General features: G+C 36.9%; 1 protein-coding gene across 1 annotated transcript; it reads right to left on the bottom strand.

The window, feature by feature from the left end:
• Positions 1-12158: 12158 nt before the first annotated feature.
• On the bottom strand, positions 12159-18330 carry LOC111468607 (crooked neck-like protein 1). Its single transcript, XM_023113870.1, has 8 exons — positions 18107-18330; positions 15698-16942; positions 15535-15600; positions 14685-14829; positions 14385-14603; positions 13149-13368; positions 12858-13053; positions 12159-12663 (listed from the first exon to the last, which is right to left on the bottom strand). The coding sequence occupies exons 2-8, from the start codon at positions 16852-16854 to the stop codon at positions 12555-12557; spliced, it is 2112 nt and encodes a 703-aa protein (XP_022969638.1). The 5' UTR covers positions 16855-16942; positions 18107-18330; the 3' UTR covers positions 12159-12554.
• Positions 18331-22268: the final 3938 nt, after the last annotated feature.

The following is a 22268-nucleotide window of genomic DNA, read 5'->3' as shown; positions in this document are numbered from 1 at the left end:
TAAGAGGATTAAAGACAGCAAAGATACAACATGATTTCCTCTCGGGATAGATAGATTTGGAACCAACCTCTACGTGGACAGCAGACTCGATCTAAATCGAAGCTAACCAATAGCTGTAGGAACGATTAGGAAAAGGAGCTCTCCCAGTGAGGGATCCTCCTATTGAAACTAAATGTTTTGTTTTTTGAAAAAGGGTCGAACAAATTTGTCATATGGTTGTGTGCTGTTGACTTCTAGTAATTGAGAGGAAAAACGTCAACGAGTAAAAATCGACCGAAGGAAAACTTCTTCGAAAAAAATAACGGAAAAGAAAGAGAGAGAGATATTTGCTTAAGACCCAATGATTATTTATCATTCAGTTGAATACTTTAAATAACAAATTTAATCCTAAATTTAGCTGCAGTGGGCACAAACTTCCGCTGAGAGTTGGCCAAAATGGCGAGCAAAAATTATGCTCTTCCATTAAACGGGAGCATTAATTCAGATTTTTCAAAAGTAAAAAACAACTAACGAAATCTAAGGAAACCATAGCTTTTATCTAACAATCTTCTCCTAAAAGCTGTGGTATATCTATCTTATTATTTGAACTCTGATCTTTGAGCGTAGTTCTTCAAATTTTATCCGCATTAGGGACTTGGTGAAAATGTCTCCAAGTTGTTTCTCTATTTCGATGAAATCAATCTTGATGAGCCCTCGATCTGCACATTCTCGGATGTAGTGGAATCTGATTTTTATGTGCTTGCTCCGGTCGTGCAAAACTGGTTTTTTGATCAGGGAGATCGTAGCTTTGTTGTCCACATATAGCATTGGTGGTCGTGCAAAATTGGTAACGGACTGTCAGTTGTGTGTGTCGAACCACACGATGGATGTGACGCTGATAGTCTTAGATATGACCAATTTTGGCATCATCTTAGGGATGGAGTGGTTAGCTAAAACCATGCTTCCATTGATTGCTTTAATAAGGAGGTTGTGTTCAGACCCCCTGGTCAGCCAAGCTTTAAATTCAAAGGGACCAGGGTAGAAATGGTCCCGAAGATAGTCTCGACATTAAAGGCAAGGAGAAGATGTTATTCGAGGGTGCTTGGGGGCTATTAGCTCATGTGGTGGAATTAGGGCTAAACAAGACGAGCATTAAGTCATTGTCAGTGATGAGAGAATTCACCGACGTGTTCTCAGAAGATCTCCCCAACCTACCCTGGAGCGTGAGGTGGAATTCGAAATTGTACTTGAGCCAAGAACAACCCCTATTTCTAGAGCCCTAGTGATATTTGTGAAAAAGAAGGACGACTCTATGCACTTATGCATGGACTATCGGGATCTTAACAAAGTGACAATTAAGAACAAGTATCCCTTTTCCCGGATCGACTACCTGTTCGATCAGTTGCAAGTTGTTGTGTTCTCAAAGATTGACTTACTGTCTGGCTACCACCAATTGAGTATTAAGGAGAGTGATATCTCAAAGACAGCTTTAAGCACAAGGTATGGACATTACAAGTTTAGTGTAATGTCGTTTGGCTTGACAAACGCTCCAACAACATTTATGGGGTTGATGAACAAAGTTTTTAGAGAATTCTTAGACAGCTTCGAGATCGTCTTCATCAATGATATCCTTGTATACTCCAAGAGTAGGGAACAACACGAGGAACATCTCAGGAAGGTGTTGACCACTTTGAGGACGAACAAGTTGTTTGCAAAGTTCTCCAAGTGTGAGTTCTGGGCATTACAGGTAGGATTTCTTGGGCATGTAGTTTCACGAATGGGAATCACCTAGACCTGCAAAGATTGAAGCGGTGACGAATTGGCATCGCCCAACCATAGGGACGGAGGTACGAAGTTTTCTTGGTCTAGCAGGGTATTATCGAAGGTTTATGCAGGATTTCTCCAAGATCGCCACACCCCTCACCGAGTTGACCAAGAAGGGAAAGTCTTTCACCTGTAATGGTCGGTGAAAGGACAGTTTCCAAGAACTTAAATAGAGGTTAGTATACAGTGATGCTTCAAAAAAGGGGTTAGGGTGTGTCTTTATGCAACATGGGAAGGTTATCGCCTATGCTTCGCGTCAACTAAAAGAGTACGTGAAACGACCCTAATTTTTTACCTATTTAGTCTTAGGTCATTATTATACTTTAAACGCACAATTTACTTTAGATGAGCTCTTATCATAAATGTGACATAAGTTTGTTTTTTTATTACCTCATGAATAACGAATAGAAGGTAAGGAAAGGAAAGACAACTCTGAAATAAATGTTCTATACTAACCTAAGATTTATTAATGCAATTACAATTCAACCTATACTAACCTATACTAATGATGCAAACGGGAATTCAACATATACTAACCCTATACTATGAATGTAAATGAAATTCAACCTATACTTACCTATACTACGAATGGAAAACAACTATCCTATGCATGTGCCATGATCCCGAGATGTGCGATGTTGCCGCCGGCCTCACATGGGTGCCTTGTCTTTATTTGAAAATGTGGTAGCATGAGGCTTGAGTATTTCTAGACTACTCAATAAGTGACCCCCTATCGAGGCTATGCAACAATCACATGCAAATGAGATGATGGGACCTATCTTTCAATCTATCTTCCTACGGTGCTGTCCTAACTGGTAATTTGGACGTGTACCATATACTCTACACACAACCCATACGTGCGAGTATGGGCTCACCAGTCAGTTCACACACCGTTGAGCCACTTTTCTTGTCAGGTGAGCATACTCTTCGGAACTCCTTAGGTCGGACACCCGTTAAAATTAGTAACCATCACGGCAGCGCTATGTAAAACATAACAATCGTACCCCTTCCTTTGGGTGGACGCGTCCGTACCCTCAATGCATGAGCACACATAATGATGAGGTCCCCAATATTTCTACTTTTATCATTAATGAATATAACCCCGTTATCATCTTTCATGCTTAATATATCTTCTCAGTCTACGTATCATACATAATCCTAACAGGGTTACATTTCATGCAATTTATCGTGATTTCATGTCATACATCACATGTTGTTTACATTCAAAATTATTGTACCATTCATGCCAGAATCGTCCAGACACATCATAAATGTCATAAGCATAACACATCATATCATACTAAACAACATACATTCACATTTCACAAGTGTACGTATTCAAGTATAACAATCTAGTATACAATTTAATGACACGTGCGAATTCACAAGCACATGCCAACATACAACATACAATGCATAACCTACAATGGGTACCACTTACTTGGTAGGGCCTTAGCAGAAGTACTTCCTAAAATATAAACGTAAGCTCCTAGCTCCTCGTATACGTCCTACGCTTCCATTGGTGGTTGGTTCCTATTGGATTATTCGACACCTTCGTTAGTATTCCACAACATAATTAATTTTTAACTTGAATTTGTGAAATACGACCTTAAAATTATTTATTTTACCTTAAACAGGGTTGAAATCAAGTCAGGGAGGGTCGAAACGGTGTCGAATAGGTCGAAAATAGGATTTTCGAGCTGAATAAGCTATCGGAGTCGATTAGCTGCCGTCAGAGCCGAGGGGAGTTTTGCGCCAGATGCTACCATGTGGCGCTACCAGAAGCGGCCGCATGTGCTAGCCAAAGTCCAGCCGAGGCATGGGTCGTCGGTTCAAGGCGTGGGTTTTTGGGTTGCAACCACGGGTCTCGGCTGACCGCGGGTAATGGATCGAGCCTAAGTTATTTTGTTGGGCTGAGTGGGTTTGGGCTATCCGTGTCGATATTGGATTGGGCTTGCAGGTCTCGAGTCGGTTTGGTTTTTTGTCTCGGGTTGCGCTGATGGGTTAGGTCGTAATTGGGCTTTCTGGTTTGCACCAAGGCGTCTGGGTCGTGGGGGTTTCATCGGTCGAGGGTTTGGACTAGAGCAGGTCGTATTGGTTCGGGACATGGGTCTAGATCTCGGTCGGACTTCGTCTCCTTCACCCGATTAACAGCGAAACTTTCTGGTGACTCTCTCTCTCCTCGGTCACGTCGTTCTGACGTCCTTTTTCCTATGTTTCTGTCTTCTCCTCCCCCTAATCCCTTTTATGGTGTTTGTTTGGTTCGTAAGGGCCTAACACTCTCGAATCTGAGAAGGTCTAAAAACCCAATGTCCTGTTTTCCTTCTTCGACGGCGTACGACGTGTAAGCAACGTCGAAATCTATCTCTGGTGACTGTAAAGGTCTATGAGATTGTTTTCGTGGTGTAGATCAGAGGTTTTGAAGTCGATTTCGTATGGTTTGGCTTCGCCGGAGTGTCGTCGGTTTCTTCCTCAAACTCTCACGTTTTTTCATTTTCTTCCTTGTAGGCGGGCTGAGGATTGGGGTCTATTGTTGTGGTCACCCCCGAAGTTTGGCGAGGCTCATGGGTCGTGTGAGAACGAAGCCGAAATTTTTGGTTTCGCCGACGACCGCAGATTTTGTTTTTTAAAATATATATATATCAGATCCGTTACAGTATGAGCGAAACTATCCCACCATGCCTAGAACTCGCAACAGTGGTATTTGCACTGAATATTTGGAGACACTACCTTTATGGAGAAAGGACCCAAATTTTCACTGACCATAAGAGTATTAAATACTTCTTTACTTAGAAGGAGTTAAACATGAGACAACGCAGGTGGAGTTTCTTAAAAACTATGAAGTGGAGATGCTCTATCACCGGGGAAAGGCGAACGTGGTAGCTGATGCGTTGAACCGAAAATCAGCACACACGTCTGCCTAATCACCACACAAAAAGTTATCGAACAGGATCTAGAACGCACCGATGTAGCTATGGTCGTGGGAGAGATCGCCGCTGAATTGCCCAATTAATGGTATAACCGACCTTGAGGCAACGTCTTATTGATAGACAACATGGTGATCTAGATTTAGTTGGAAAAAGACGTTTGATAGATGTCAATCATATAGAGGAGTTTTCGTTGACAGCCAATGGGGGGCTCTTGTACCATGGGCGGCTGTATGTGCCAAATGATGAAAAACTTAAGGTAGAGATTCTAACCGAGGCTCACCACTCGTCATTCGCCCTACATCTTGATAGTACCAAGATGTATCAGGATTTGTAACGACATTATTGGTGGCGGAATATGAAACGTGATGTAGCCGAGTTTGTGAGCAAGTGTCTGGTTTTCCAACAAGTCAAAGCCCTAAGGCAGAAGCCCTCGAACATCAAGCCTCAAGCCCATAACAAAACATTCTACTTTCAGCTCTTCTGTTGAGACCATTATAGGGGCGAAAAGGGACAGACGGGTGAACTCTCGTTCTTACTCCTCTACTGACCTGTTTCCTTGCTCTATGCTTAGGAATTTACGTTGCTATTGATGGCAAGGTTGGGTCGGGATCAGTTGGTTTGATTTTCTTGTGGCAATAATCACCTGCTACGTGTTTCGGGTGATTAACCACTAGGGTCCCTCGATTATTGGTTGATCGTCTTGTGACGATTTATGTGTTTGACCCCAATAGGGGAGTTTCTTACTGAGCATTTTAATACTCACCGTGTTTTTAAAATGGTTTTCAGGCGAAGCTGTGGCACGAAGGTCACGAGTGGGATGCCAAAGTCAGTCATGGGGTGAACTGTTACATGCGTGTAGTTGTATTTGTTGATTGGGTTCGATGTGAGTTGTATGACACTATATGTGGGTTTATGAAATCCAATGTTTTACGTCTTGGAGATTTATTACATGCATATTGTGTTTGTTGGTGGGGATGGTTAAGGGACTTGTGGTAATAGTTACTGTGTGTTTCGGTAACTAGCGACCAATAGTCACTTTTGGTGATGTCCCACATTGGTTGGGGAGGAGAACAAAACACCCTTGATAAGGTGTGGAAATCTTCCCCTGCCAGACCGTTTTAAAGCCTTAAGAGTAAGCTCAAAAGGGAAAGCCCAAAAGGGACAATATCTGATAGTGGTGTGTTTGGGTCGTTTCAAATGGTATTAAAGCCAGACACCGGACTATGTGCCAGTGGGGAGGCTGTTCGACTATGTGCTAGTGGGGAAGCTGTTCCCCAAACGGGGTAGACATGAGACAGTATACTAGTAAGGACGCTGGCCCCAAAGGGGGGTGGATTTTGTGGGGGTCCCACATCGATTGGAGAAAGGAACAAGTGCCAGCTAGGACACTAGGCCTCGAAGGGGGGTGGATTGTGATGTGGGCCTCGAAGGGGGTGGATTGTGATGTCCCACATTGGTTGGGGAGGAGAACAAAGGTGGATTTTGTGGGGGTCTCACATCGATTGGAGAAAGGAACAAGTGCCAGCTAGGACACTAGGCCTCGAAGGGGGGTGGATTGTGATGTGGGCCTCGAAGGGGGTGGATTGTGATGTCCCACATTGGTTGGGGAGGAGAACAAAGGTGGATTTTGTGGGGGTCCCACATCGATTGGAGAAAGGAACAAGTGCCAGTTAGGGAGGAGAACAAAGGTCGAAGGGGGGTGGATTGTGATGTGAGCCTCGAAGGGGGTGGATTGTGATGTCCCACATTGGTTGGGGAGGAGAACAAAGGTGGATTTTGTGGGGGTCTCACATCGATTGGAGAAAGGAACAAGTGCCAGCTAGGACAAGGAACAAGTGCCAGCTAGGACACTAGGCCTCGAAGGGGGGTGGATTGTGATGTGGGCCTCGAAGGGGGTGGATTGTGATGTCCCACATTGGTTGGGGAGGAGAACAAAGGTGGATTTTGTGGGGGTCCCACATCGATTGGAGAAAGGAACAAGTGCCAGTTAGGGAGGAGAACAAAGGAAGTGCCAGTTAGGGAGGAGAACAAAGGTCGAAGGGGGGTGGATTGTGATGTGGGCCTCGAAGGGGGTGGATTGTGATGTCCCACATTGGTTGGGGAGGAGAACAAAGGTGGATTTTGTGGGGGTTCCACATCGATTGGAGAAAGGAACAAGTGCCAGTTAGGGAGGAGAACAAAGGTGGATTTTGTGGGGGTCCCAAGGGGGGTGGATTTTGTGGGGGTCCCACATCGATTGGAGAAAGAAACAAGTGCCAGTTAGGGAGGAGAACAAAGGAAGTGCCAGTTAGGGAGGAGAACAAAGGTCGAAGGGGGGTGGATTGTGATGTGGGCCTCGAAGGGGGTGGATTGTGATGTCCCACATTGGTTGGGGAGGAGAACAAAGGTGGATTTTGTGGGGGTTCCACATCGATTGGAGAAAGGAACAAGTGCCAGTTAGGGAGGAGAACAAAGGTGGATTTTGTGGGGGTCCCAAGGGGGGTGGATTTTGTGGGGGTCCCACATCGATTGGAGAAAGAAACAAGTGCCAGTTAGGGAGGAGAACAAAGGAAGTGCCAGTTAGGGAGGAGAACAAAGGTCGAAGGGGGGTGGATTGTGATGTGGGCCTCGAAGGGGGTGGATTGTGATGTCCCACATTGGTTGGGGAGGAGAACAAAGATGGATTTTGTGGGGGGGTCCCACATCAATTGGAGAAAGGAACAAGTGCCAACTAGGACGCTGGGCCTCGAAGGGGAGTGGATTGTGATGTCCCACATTGGTTGGGGAGGAGAACAAAACACCATTTATAAGGGTGTGAAAATCTTCCCCTAGCAAACACGTTTTAAAGCGTTGAGGAGAAGCCTAAAAGTAGTGAAGCCCATAGAGGACAATATCTGCTAGCAATGTGCTTGGGTCGTTACAACTATGATATGTTATGTAAGGCCATGATAAGCTATGACGTGCTATGATATGTTTTAAAATAAAGAAAATCTACAATGCAAAATTCCAATGCCATGATTTGAAAGTTATGTTACGAATGAAATGATTTAATGAGAGTTTATGTACGCACATTACCAAGTGTGATATGTGATGAAAGAATGAAGGTTGTTTTACGTCATTTATTACGATAGAAAATATGGTAACCCTTTTGCATAATTGTGTGTTCATGCGTATTGCAATGCTTCCCTATTATGATGAATATGGATGCGTACACTATGACACTTAAATGACCAACATTTTACCATGATACTTTGACGGTCGCTGTTTCCTCTAGTTCTCCAACAATAGCCTAGAGAAACTAGCCCAGGGGTGTGCGAGCATCGGCCACATTTGGTGAACAAAATTTAAAAATAAAATAGGAAATATCAAAGGACAAGAAACTCTATTAAATTTTGTCTAGTAACAATATATTCCTACCACAATAATAATAGAAAATAAGATATTTAGTGAAAATAACATTATATCTATATATATACAACATTTCAAGACTTTTAACAATGTACCAAGGTAAATAGAGAAATAATTTTATAGAGTTCAAACTTGAAATTGATGTCATGGGCTCATATAGATTGACTTGGATTTCAAAGGACGAAATCGAACTTTCATTAAGGATATATTCGTGACAACGACTTAAGCTAACCAGGTAAGTGGCCTTACTATCAGCATGGTTATAATTGATGTTGACACGTGCCCGTGGTTCTGCACGTGTCATATATACTGATATGTGTGAATTATTTGTGAATCGATATGCTTATGATATGTTATGATATGTGAATTGTATGATAATAATCATGGTACGATGTGCTCAATGATATGTTTGAGATAGGATACGAGAAGAATGCACAAAACGAAATGTAACAATAGGAGTAAGATACGTTCATGAAACGTTAAGGTTAGGTTACATACGAAGTGCTATGGATATGAGAGATTGATAAAAGAATACGGTTAGGTTATGGGTAGAAAGGGATAGGTTTGTGATAGATTGATAGAACAATAGCGTTAGGATATGTTTGTGTAATGATATGACTAAGGTCCGTTCATGTAATGATATGACTAAGGTCCGTTCATGTAACGATATGACTGTGATAGGTATAAGGACGTTGAGACTATGATAAGTAGGGAACGATATGACCACAAAGTGTTTACGATATGATATAATTATGATACGACATGTGAATGATGGATATATATATATATATATATATATATATATGTTGTCATATGATATGAAATATGTTAGGGTACAAGATATGTTATAAATTGACATGTTTATGATATGCTATAAATTGACATGTTTATGAGACATTACGTTATATCTCCTAAATTGTGTGTATACAACATAATATGAATGACATGAAATCACGATAAATGACATGAAATATAACCCTGTTAGAATTATGTATGATATGAGAACTGAAGAACGAGAAACGATATGATATGAATGATGAATGATATGTGAAATGATATGAAAAATGATACAATATGTACAGAATGCTAGCGGAGTTGTATTAAATGATAATGAAAACGGAAAATTGTTGGGACCTCATGCATTATGTGTGCTCATGCATTGGGGGATACTCCTATTCTATCACGAGGGTACAGACGCGTACATCCACTAGGCAGGCGAAGTATCATTATGTTTTACATAATGCTGTCATGACGGTTACTAATTCTAATGGGTGTTGGTAGAAGGAGAGCTACCAGAGAAGGCTCGTCCAACAAGAAAAAGAGCCCAACGATGTGCGAACTGTCTGGTGAGCCCATACCCGCACGTATGGGGTGTATGTAGAGTATATGGTACACATCCAAGCTGCCCAATTAAAATAGTGTCGTAGGAAAAATAGATTGATATGATAGGTCCCGTTATTGCATTTGCATGTTCTTGCATTTAACCCCAATAGTGGGTCACTTACTGAGTATTTCTTTAATTACTCAAGCCACGTGTTACCTCTATTTCAGGTTAAGGCAAGACATTCCTGTATGACTGACGACGACATCGCAACTCAAGACCATGACACATGCATAGAGTAGTCGTATTATTTTCTTAGACTTAAAACGTTTATTTATTTTGTTTAGTCTTTTATTGTGTCATTTTTAAAAAGTGTTTTCAAACACGTAAGTCCATGACTACGTTTTAAGCTAAAGGTTATATTTACGAAAGTTTAAATGAAATATTTACGCCTTCATGTTTATGACATGTATACAATAGCGAACTTAAATTAAGTAGAAATTTCGAGTCGTTACATAAGGCATCCATGTACGGATGATGACAACATAGCATTGATGACCATGGAACTTGTGCTAGGATAATTGCATTTTATTTATTTGTAGCTCTTATTTTAGATCAGGATATCGTTTTAATCTTTTCTTTCATTTAATTATATTTCACATTGATTAGCTTTAGTTGTTTTATTTTTAATGCTTTTAATGCGAACTTAAGTTCATGACATCATTATAAATTATTTTAAATGAATATTTCTACCTAAAAAATTAAGTCATGCATGGTATTTTAGTAGGAAATTAGTTATACTTCATAAATGAAAAACTTCAAAGAATGATAATATACCATTCAAATATTAAGTTAATTAAATCAGAGGAAGAGTACTCTATGTAATCAAACATTTTCTAAGTATACGATATGCTCCAAGGGGTAGAATTTGTGTCTTAAAGCTCATAGTTTTTTAATCAAACATTTTCTCACTTATTAATAAATGACGTTACCCAATATTGTATAAAAATTAAGGTTATTATGATAAACTCAGCAATATACCGTTGTCATACAAAATAATCATGTTTAAGTAATAACCTAAAAAGTAGTTTATATATAGAAAATGTTGGGTGTCTTATCCTTGTAATAGTATTAACTGAACCCACTTTATAATTATTATAAATGGTTTTATCCAAAAAAAAAATTAAATAAATAATAATAATAATTAATAAATAAATAAACAAAAAAGAAAAAACAACATTTCCCCACTTCTCAACACTAACCTCTCATTCCTTCCCACCGTTTTCTCTCATCAACCCATCCTTAAGCCATAAAGTAACTGTTACTGTAAAAAGGAAACAGATAAATAACAATTGTCATACTTGAGAAAAAGAAGAGAATGACCTTTACTTAGTTGAGATTCACCAGAAGTTTACTGAAGATAGATCTTGTAGTATACATTGAATCTTCATTTTCTTAAATCACAGTTGTTATATTTCTTTTTCAAAAATCACAATCAATTATAATTAAATCTTCTTTAAATTATTACAATGGTTTAGCTTTGAGTTAGACACTAAATGTCAATCATATATACGAATTCTAGTAAATCATGTAAGATGAGTAATATTAGGTTAAATTTATATCAAGAGCCAAATTAATAAATTAAAAATAGAATGGTCAAGAAAATTTGCCAAAAAAATTTGTGAACAAAAGATTTGGAAAGATTTGGAAACATGAATGGACTATAGAATCATATATTCAAATTCTAGTAAATCATGTCAAATTAGTAATATTATGTTAAATTTATATCAAGAGCCAAATTAATAAATTAAAAATAGAATGACCAAAAGAAATTTGTGAACAAAAAGAAATACTGAGATAAGGAAAAATTTGGAAACAGGGATCGACTAAAATTTAGAATCATATATAGGAATTCTAGTAAATCAGGTCGGATTAGATTGGGCATTGACGTATCAAAAGTTTAACAAGTAGATGTATTGTATTTTTTTGGATGTTCCACACACTCTCATTGTGAGATCTCACATCCACTTAGAAGTAAAACGAAACATTTTTCATAAAAATGTAAAAATCTCTTTCTAGCAAACGCATTTTAAAAACTTTGAAGGGAGCTCAAAAGGGACCATATTTGACAGTAGATTTGAGCTATTACACTCCTCCTTTGGGTGCTCGATTATGCTAATACATTACCTCGATTGGCCAAACATTGGCCAAACAGAATAAGTCAATGGAAGAGTTACTAAGAGAGAGCTGAGTTTCATACATCAATGCTATTGCAAGGTAAAAAGATTTCATGATAGATTCCTCCATGCTGAAAATAAAAGAGGAGCAAAAGAGAGAAATAAAGACATGCTTAAATTAATGGAAGAGGAAAGTGTTACATTGTTTCCAACAAAAGAACTGTAAAACAAGACAAACAAAGGAAATTAAACACTGTTGAGCTATTATTTTGCACTTCATCTCCTTATTGGTTGGGTAATGCAAAGAACATCAATGGAAAATGCCGACACATACCTTTATTCTCATACTTGAGTATCTTTCACATGCTTGCACTCGCGCATTCTAGGTAGCGCCGGTATTAGCCAGTTAGCCACAACTAGCCAAGAGTGGCCAAAGTCCTAGGATTCCATCATCTTCAACCTCAACGCCCTAGATTTCGTGTCAAAATAAAGACAACAGGAGAGAAGGGTTCGGGATACAATTACAAAACTAAAAACAAATTGTAACGATTTGATTTTCATACATGTACTCAATGAATCCATCTTATCCAATATAGGTGAACACAATTGAATCCAAGACACATCCTTCCTACTTGATTAATGCAACACAGTTAACTAAAATCCAATTTATGTTATTGTCATGTCAAGTAATCTAAAGCTGATCAGGACAAATTGCTAAAAGAAAAATCTACGAATTTCCATGTACACCAAGAACTAACATTTAGCCTTTATAAATTCAGTGCATACAATTTATGATTACCAGTCACCTCGGGCGATTCCATCGTCCCATGAGTATCTTATAAGAGGCACTTGCCAGTTTCTGCAGCAAAACCCATCTTCGAAGTACACAAGCAAGAACACCTGTGAAGGGCAGGGAGTGAAGAAGGAAAGGCCAAACTAATTATCATCAACTTTCTGCTTCTTCCAACGGTAAGCAGCTTCAAGGATCTTGAGATTTGTAGTTTGCGCTTCCTCCGGGAACATGTAATCTATGTATTCCTCAAACCTGCCAAAAAAATAGTAACATAATGCTTCCGCACAGTGCAACAAATGGGCTTTTAGGTGGACGAATGGGAAAAAAACTGAATAATAGAAATGGAAAAATAATCCCCAAATTTAAACGGTATAAACAATGAAATTTGTCAACTAGTCAACTAGATAGCAATGATGCATGGCATGAACATTAAGTTAATGACATACCCAGCCGGACCATCCTCAGTAGCAATTTGACGTCTCTTCTTAAGTTTCTTGGGAAGCTTAGACTGCACTAAGCTGACATCACCAAGTTCACCGAAACTCGTCTCAATATTCAACCATTCCTCAAGGAGCATAGCTCTCTCCTCTTTCAACTCTGGTGCTGAATTTCTGTAGTAAGTAACAGCTTTTTCGAAGACACCTGAAGCATGAAACTGTCAATCTTCATTCTACTTGAGGGATGACATAGCAAAACTATTGACCTAGAATGAATAAAACAGTAACGGGATTCCTTACGTCTAGTGTGTTGAATACATTGTTCCTTCCGTGCATGGAGATGTTCCTGCACATCGTCTTCTGGTAATTCCAAAAGCCGGCTGTCATCCTCCATAGCTGATGCCTCAAACTTGGCATAACTGATCCACACCTTCAAGTGTTTTGTTCTGTCTAGAAGTCTCTCATACAGCTCTCTGGTTCTTTCAAATTCATGCTCTGATATCTCAAAATCAATATAGGCCTACATCAAACAATAAAAATAAGATTCAAATCAACCTCTAACATTCATGATTCATATTTCAAATCACTATAGTCCCGTTTGATAACTATTTGGCTTTTTACTTTTAAAAGTTAAACCTGCAAATACTATTTCACTTATGAGTTTCCATGTTTGTTATCAGCATTTTTAATGTTATAAAAAATTCAGCTAAGTTTTTGTTTTTGACTAAGAATTCAAATGTTTTCGTAAGAACTATGAAATCCATGGTAGAAAAATGAGGAGAAAACAAACACCATTTTCAAAAACGAAATGGTTATCAAATGACACCTAAACAATCAATTTTTGTTAACAAGGGCATAAATAGAAGGAAACAAGTGGATAAGATGAATTTGATGTCCACATAGGAGGCTACGACATCAGCTTTCATTCTTTCAGGTAAATTCAAAAATTATATAGCAAACCCAAAAGTACATACACCAGACTCTCAAAATTCAACGTGATGAAAGGCTTCAGGTTTAGAAATAAATTAATATCATATGCTTGTGCCCGTTATAGTTTAACCCAAGTGCTCTTCACGCATCAGAACACTGTTTCCAAGGCACATATACATTGCATTTTTTTCTGATAACAATATTTAACAACTTCAAGTCCATAGACCTTAAAGTAATTCATGCGCCCATCCTGAACGTTGAATTGGTTATAAACCTTTTATGTCTAGATGGCAATAGCATGTAAAACATGGTCCCTATGAACCAATTGATGCTATTTACACATAGCACATGTGAAGAAAGAAAAATATTAGTTGCTCCAACAAATCTGACCTAAATAAACCATGCAAGAGAGTGAGAAGTCAAACTGGTAAATGAAGGGGTAAATAGTTCCAAGATATATGATAACTTGGAAAAATGAAAGAACTTGACAAACATAATTAAACTATTGGTCGAAAAAAAAACTATAAAGTTAAATGACATTTAAGAAGAAATGCCAATATGCACACTAAATGGAACCTTCAACTAAAGGAATAATTCCTGAAGTACCTTCCATAACAACTCTGGCATATCAAGCGCAGGCTGTGCAATTGCGAGCTCAAATATAGACCTGGCTCGCTCGGTTTCACACAAAGATCTCTCCAACTCTGCATACTTGCTCCATGCATAACAATTTTCAGGTGACCACACAAGATATTTTTCATACAATTTACGGCATCGATCTATATTTCCCAGCTGCAGCTCTATCTCTATATACTTCTTGAAAATCTGTTATTAAATAAAATAATAAAATAAACAAAGGAGATAATGTTTCAAAAAAGAAAAAAGAAGTGAAAATCTATATGTTACCTTATCTTTAGGAGCCCTTCCAATTGCATTGCCTAGTATTTGTCGGGCACCTTTTAGGTTCAACTGTCGTATTTCAAATTGTGCAGCTAATAGCCATATCTTTGCAAATGAAAATTTCCCATGAGGAATCAAATTTAGACACTCCCTGCCAAAAGTTATGTTGAATAAAAAAACTGTTTTATATATGTATAACATGTATTAATGATAATCAAGACAGTATGTAATATTTTTCCAAATGATTATATTGCATATTTATCAAACAAACTCTTCACGAGAGAGACTGTAATATAAAAGGAAAATATACTTTTCCCTAACTTGGACATTATCAAACAACACAGAAAGAATTATAGAAGATTCAGCACGCCTCTTCTTCTTCTTTTTTCTTTTTTTATTTTGACCAAAAATGATAAGTTTCAGCATGTCTTCTTCGACAAATTTGTGAATTTTGGTCATCGACAGCAAAAGTAAACTTTATCATTTTCATAATTGTCCCCTTAATATAAGTCATCAAGTAATACACTCAGCCAATCTAATTGAGAACGAGAAGCATGTACTATGTGCCATACCATGACTATGGGTGGATTTCAAGATGCAAACACAACTCGGCGTGGACATTAAAAGATAAACTCAACTATCCAGCCTTAGATGAAGTGAATAAAATCTAAAATCAATAATAAGTTAGAGCAGTTTTATAACGTTTCAAATATCCTACAGTACCAGAAAACAATTACAGATATTAACATCATCTTAGAAAATTTCTTTCCTTCGTTGTTCTCAAGGAAAGTTATTCTTTTCAACAAATAACATCTTAGAAATTGCTGTACTGATAACCATGAACAATTCAGCATACCTATATACATCACGGGCATGTTCAACGTCTGCAGCATCCAATTCTTCATACAGTGCATAATTGATCCTAAATTGAATAGAAACAAACAATCAGCAAATATTCACAAAATCTCCATCCTTACCAAATTAGAGATGATAAACATAGGACGTCTTTTTTGACATACCATAAATAAATGTAACGCTGCCAATATCGTTTCTCTTCGGCTGGAGGAACATTGGCTATTGCTCTTTCATACACTTCCCTAATCCTCTCCTTGTTCCCAGCAGCCTCCTCCAATCGTATATAATCAAACCAAGAGTCATAATTTAGGGGATTCTTCCTCACTTCCTCCTCATATTGAAACCTTCTCTTCCCCACTATAGCATCTTCTATTCCTTCCTTATCCCCGTATTGTTTCTCAAATGCCACAAACTTCCTATAGATATCCTCAGCTCTACCTTTGGGAATATGATCTAGGGCAAACTTATATATACACCGTGCACGTTCAGTTTCCTTACACCTCTCCTCAAATTCAGCAAAAGCAACAAAAAGTTGCTCTGCTTCTTCATCATCAGCCAACTTCTCAACAGCTCTCTCATAAACATTTCTTGATTTTGCAACTTCCCCATTTTTCATCTCAAATTTTGCAAAACGTATCCATGCCCCAACTTTAGGATGACACTGAACAAAGCGCTCAAATATGCCTCGAGCACGTTCAACCTCATTGTATCTCAACTCAAACTTGATGTAAGAGAGCCAACCTTGCTGGTCTGGCATCCAGCCCATCCACCTTTCAAAAACCTGCCTTGCACCAGCAACATTACCCAGCATTTCCTCCATATGAATGTACTTGTACCATAGTTGGTCCACTCTAGGCAAGAGGGTGACTGCTCGATCCCAAACATTCCTTGCATGATTGATAAATTTATTTTTCATTTCAACCTCTGCATACTTAAGCCAAAGGGTATGGTTCCGATAGTCGACTTCAAGAGCACGCTCCCAAACAGAACGAGCCCGATTGAAGTCCTTCTGAGACTCTTCCCATTGAGCATACTTGATCCAAACACTAATATTCCACCGAACACGGCGTATAAGATCCTCAAATTCCTTACGCTTGCGGAGACGATAATCAGCAAGTTCAGTTGGATCAGTAATTTTCTGCTTGGGCGGTCTAATCTCCGCTTCTTGTCGTTCACGAGCCTCACGAAGTATTTGCTCGGCAGTTATCTGAATTGGAGCTGGAGTCTTGTTCTTCACCCTAGTGGGTCGTGGCAACTTCACCTCTGCATCCTTTCGAGTGAGGTAGCCTAGGGTTGGATCCGCGTCTTTGGAATAAGACATTATTTCAGTGTAATTTAGGTTTTTTACTTCGAATAATAAAAGCACTTCTCCTTTAGAAGAGGTTCCTTCTTTGAACCGCAATTGTTCTCTACAAAAAAAGAAAAAAAAAAAGGAAGAAGAAAGAAGAAGAGTTATAGCAACGGCCTACAGAATAATGGATCATCTAAATTTTAAATGCAGAGTGAAAATTAATAAACTGAATCGGAAGGTACAACAAACTTTGAAATCAATAATAGAGGGAGTGTGTAAATTTCCTTTCAATGCATTTGTGGCTAATCAATATAATCAAAAACCACAATCACTGCACTGACCTAAAGGCTCAATCCTAAAGTGTGAACACTTTCTCCAGTTAACAACCTTCTTTGAAATTCGGACGAGGAATTAAACCCCATATTTGCATCAACTTTCATGATTATTTCATTTTGGTCCCTCGGCTTTCAATTGATTTCTTCTCGTTAAAATCTTAATGTGTGTAATCCGAGTTTTCCAACCAAATCAAAACCTAACCAAAGAAAGAATAACAGCAAAACTTAAAAACAAGCCACGCTGATATACTACTTGAAATCGAACTGAAAAAGCTATTTGGTTTGGTTCAATCCATAAACATGTCATAAACACTAGAAGAACCACATTAAAATCAACGAAAAACAACAAAATGGGAAGGGTGTGGATCGGTTTTCAAAGAAAGACATCAAAATTTAAATATTCAATCTTACTACTCTAACAAACAAAGAACCAACGAAGCTTGAAAATGGCGGCGTGATGGGAATGTGAGACGTGGTGGTCCAATGGCGGTATTAAGTATATGACCTGAAGCTTGAAAATCTGACAGGGATGAAGAGAGGGTACCGAGAGAGAGATGGAAATGAAATCAAACCAACAGAAGTTAGAGCAATGTCTTACTTCCTTCTTGAGTACAAATCTTTACCAAAGCCCTCCCTATCTCCAATTTTTTTTTGAGTTTGAAACTCTCTAACCTTTTGGATAATCACTGAGTTCAACCCTCGATTAATCTTTTAACAACTCAAAATTAACTTCGAACTTAAGATATTCAAGGCTTATCTTCCCTTTTTCAACTCATTTTTGCCGCTTCTTCCTACGACTATCAAAATTAACCACTCAAAAGCCTCAAATCAAAGAACAAAAACCCCCAAATAAATCAGTAGCGTAAAGTCATTCCAGTCATTGCCCAACTCAGAAACCAGAAAACAGAAGAAAAGAAACAAGCGAGGAAGAGAAAGCAGAATCAAACCTGCGAGCTGCGGCTACTCAAGTGCGTCGCGCGAAAAGAAGAGGGGAGAATGAATGTTGTTGACCATTGCCGAATGAAGACTTGGGAGAATGTGGCGAGATCGAGTGAAGAGATGCCACGGGCAGCGGCGGTGGCGGCGGCCAGAAATAGGCGGCGATGGTGAAGAAGCAAACCGCAGGGAGGGAGGGGGTCTGACAGATCAAAGAGGGATCGGGGAAGTTATGGCTTAGTTTCTCCTTCTCTTTTGGTTTTTTACTCTTAAATGTTTTAAATTTTTAATAATACTCTTAAAATTTTTTTTAATGAAAAGTATAAAAATATTTTTTATTTTAATAATTTTCAAAAAAAAAAAAAAAATACTCCTAACCTATTTTATAATAACTTTTAAAAAATATTTTTAATGACTATGGATTTTAAAAATAGCATTTATATCTTAAATTTTTTTTATTGTTATTGTATGAAAACTGTCTATCCGCCTCTCATATAATAACATGGTACTAATAATAAATATATCTTTTTAATTTTTAAAAAATGTTTAGAAGTGTTTTAAAAGTTTTAAATTTTTTTTAATGGTATTAATAAAATTTTTCAAAATTCAAATATATTTTTTTAATATTTTTTTTAAGTTAATAACTCTTTTGAACTTATGATAAATATTTTTTGTTTAGATTTATTTTGAAATTTTAAGGATATTTTGGTTTTTTCATAGGTGTATCGTCACACACTTTGTTATTTTTTAAATTTTATGATAAATAAAATAACTATTTAAATTTTTAAATAGTGAAAGAAATAAAAATGTGTGGATGTAATATAAGGAAAATAAGAATATAATAAGGAATGGAATGTATAAAAAATATTTGAAAAAAGGAATTGAAAGAGTAGTCTTCAAAGTTAAAAAAAAATTGGAGAAATAGTCTCAAAGGTCGAGAATTAAGAAATAGGATGACGGTGACGAGGATGAATAAATCAAAAATCATAGAGACAAAGTATTGAGTGACAATAACTCTCGTAGTGGATTCAACATGTATACTATTTTGGAGACTTCCCGAGTTGGGAACCTAATATAATGAGATAGAATTCACTCTTTGGGAGATAGATGAACAATGGGTCCATCTTTTCATTGGCTTGGGAGGGACTTATTTATAATTGGACTGTAAACAGATGTTTATTAGAGAAACAATTGTACTCAACGTGAGAGATAAGATTTAAATTTAATGACATAATAAAGTATATGCAATTATGCATAATGAAAAATAAAAAAATAAAAATTAATCGACATATTTAACATATTCTAAAAATTAAAAATAAATTAAATTACAATAATTTAAATTCACTACATATCTTAATTTTTAATAGTTTTTACTAACTCTATCTGAGTTTGAAAATCTTTGGCATGTAATTATGTAATAGTTTATGTAATTTCCTGTTGAAAATCTATTTTCTCATTTATATTTAATATATAATATATTAAATTATAATTTAAACCATTAAAATTTTAATCAATTAAATTGAATGTTTTAGTAGGATTACGAGTGGCACGAGAACGTTGTAGAAATATAGATTATATGATCCAATAATACAAAATTAATTAATTAAATTATTTAATCAATCAATTTCTATTCATCTAGTATATGTTACTCCATTTAGAGTTGCACTCTTAGATACGACAATTTATGTCAATTCATATAATTATTACAAGTAAGTCAACTCTTGAAAGCTCCCACTCTTGTGCTATCCATCATCAATGTAACCTTTTGTTAAGGATATTTAGTAATAAATTATAGTTTACCATATATATTATATTAGATATTTGCCTTATTATCATAGGTATCTTTCAATTTATTGTTATTTCGATTTATTACTATTTCCATATCCTTGTAATTCATTTGATTATAAATAAGATAACTTTTACACCATTTAGGTGTGGTGGATTAATCAAACATTCACACCTTTCCTTCGTTTTGCAAACCGTCCACACATGTCTGAGAGTATCCAAGAGAAAAAATTGAGAAGTATTAACTCACACACATCTGAGATTTTCGTGGAGTAAACAATGAGTAAAAGCAAGAGAGTGACTAGGTGTTACTACACGAATGATTGGGAGACAAACAACAGTGAAATCGAGCGAAAGAACGTCGGAAAATTCACCGGTGACGAAGAGTAAATTGAGGGTTTGGTTTTGGTACCATCGGGTGAAGAAGACAGGTTATTGGGTCAGTTTTAAGTTTTGGATCTCGATTCCAGGTGGCCCAGACCATCGCAACATTCGCATCCCACAAGATCACAACTCACCAACCTGGAGTTCGTACTTACATGTAAAGTTATGATTACGTGATGTTTGACAAGTATGCATGATCCATATATGAAATATGTTATGGATGAAGGAGAAAGGAAATGAAATCAATGTTACGTCATGAATAAAAATCATGGGATCTTATGCATGTATGTATGTCATGTCCATCGATATTTATGTTTGCCATGATATCATGCAAGTCTTTCCTTTTCTGAGGCGTCTGATGACATGTAATGTGTTGTGCCCTACCAAGTCAGCCCCAAAGTGTAACGACCTGAAATTTTTTACTTAATTTAAAGGTCGCTACTTTATACATATCGTAAACATTGAATGCGGAAATAGTTCATTCAAATTCTATAAAACGTAACCTTTATTTTAAAACACAGCCATGGACTTACGTGTTTCGAAAACACCTTTAAAACAACACAACAAAGGACTAAATAAAATAAATAAATGTTTAAATTAAAAACATCCTATTCTAGCCCAAGTCTAAGAAAATAAATATCACTATTGCATGGTTTCGAGTTGCGATGTCATCGTCAGCCGCTCAAGAATGTCTTGCCTTAACCTAAAAAATGTAATAGCACATGGAATATGTTTAGGATCTCACACACTAAACTCACTGATTTTATACTCAGGGACACTCGTGTTTATACACACAAAGAGGTAGGTTGTTTGGAAAAGTGATTAAATTATAATGAAGGTAGGCTAATATGTAAGAGCAATTTAGATAGTAGCAATGTAATAGCCTAAAATAAATAAACAAAGAAACAAATAAAAATAATTATAAAAAATAGTTAAAATTATAATAATAATAATAAATAAATAAATAAAACAACAACATTTTTCCACTTCTCTCCACTAACCTCTCATCTTTTCCCACAATTATCTCTCCTCAACTCATCCTTACCCATAAAGCAACTGTTACTAAAAAAAACAGAAAACAATAATGGTCAGACGAGAAAAAAAATGAGAATGACGTTTATCCAGTTGTGATTGACGAGAGATTTACATTTATCTAGTTGTGATTGACGGGAGATTTAAGTGAAGATAGATATGATCTAAGATATATATTAAATCTTCATTTTCTTTTATCCTATTGTTTTTTTAGAAATCACAGTCAATTATAGTTAAATTTTCATTGAAATTTTTTAGCAATCACAGCCAATTATAGTTAGATTTTCATTTAATTATTACAATGGTTTACCTTTGAGTCAGAAACTAAATTTCAATCATTTATATGAATTCTAACAAATAACGTCAGATTAGTTAATATTATATTAAATTTATATCAGTAGCCAAATGAATAGATTAAAAATAGAATGACCAAGAAAATTTGTAAACAGTAAACACGGTGATAGGGAAAGATTTAGAAACAGAGATCTACTAGAAATTTGGAATACATAAAAACATAATTAAAAGGCCACGGATAAAGAGAAGATTAAGGAATTAAAAACCACAAACTAAATATAGAGAGAAACGTAAATACATAGAATAGTAAAGCCTAGAATAACTTAAATAGCTGTATCTATTTTTTTTTTATACAAACAGTAACCATGGAAAATAAGATTTTTTATAAAAATATAAGGATAGACATATAATATTTCAAGACTTTTAACAATGAACATTTGTAAATTAGAGAAACAATTTTGTAGATTTCAAACTTGAAACTGCTGTCATGGGCTCACATACGTTGACTTGGATTTCAAAGGACGGAATCAAACTTTCATTAAAGATATATTCGTGACAACGACTTAAGCTAACCAGGTAAGTGACCTTACTATTGGCATGGTTATATTTGATGTTGACACTGCCCCGTGGTTCTACACGTGTCATATATATTGATATGTGTGAATTGTCTGTGGATCG

Source organism: Cucurbita maxima, unplaced genomic scaffold, assembly GCF_002738345.1.
Source record: "Cucurbita maxima cultivar Rimu unplaced genomic scaffold, Cmax_1.0 Cma_Scf00037, whole genome shotgun sequence".
Taxonomy (NCBI): Eukaryota; Viridiplantae; Streptophyta; class Magnoliopsida; order Cucurbitales; family Cucurbitaceae; genus Cucurbita; species Cucurbita maxima.
This window is presented reverse-complemented; position numbering and strand designations above follow the sequence as displayed.

Bases quoted from the DNA above. Each gene is read 5' to 3' on its own strand.
- LOC111468607 (XM_023113870.1), bottom strand. From the start codon at position 16,854: ATGTCTTATTCCAAAGACGCGGATCCAACCCTAGGCTACCTCACTCGA. The intron at 13,369-14,384 runs GTACTTCAGGAA...TGTTTGATGTAG, and splicing joins TGCCAGAGTTGTTATGGAAG to GCCTATATTGATTTTGAGAT. The intron at 12,664-12,857 runs GTATGTCATTAA...TTTTTTTGGCAG, and splicing joins ACTGAGGATGGTCCGGCTGG to GTTTGAGGAATACATAGATT.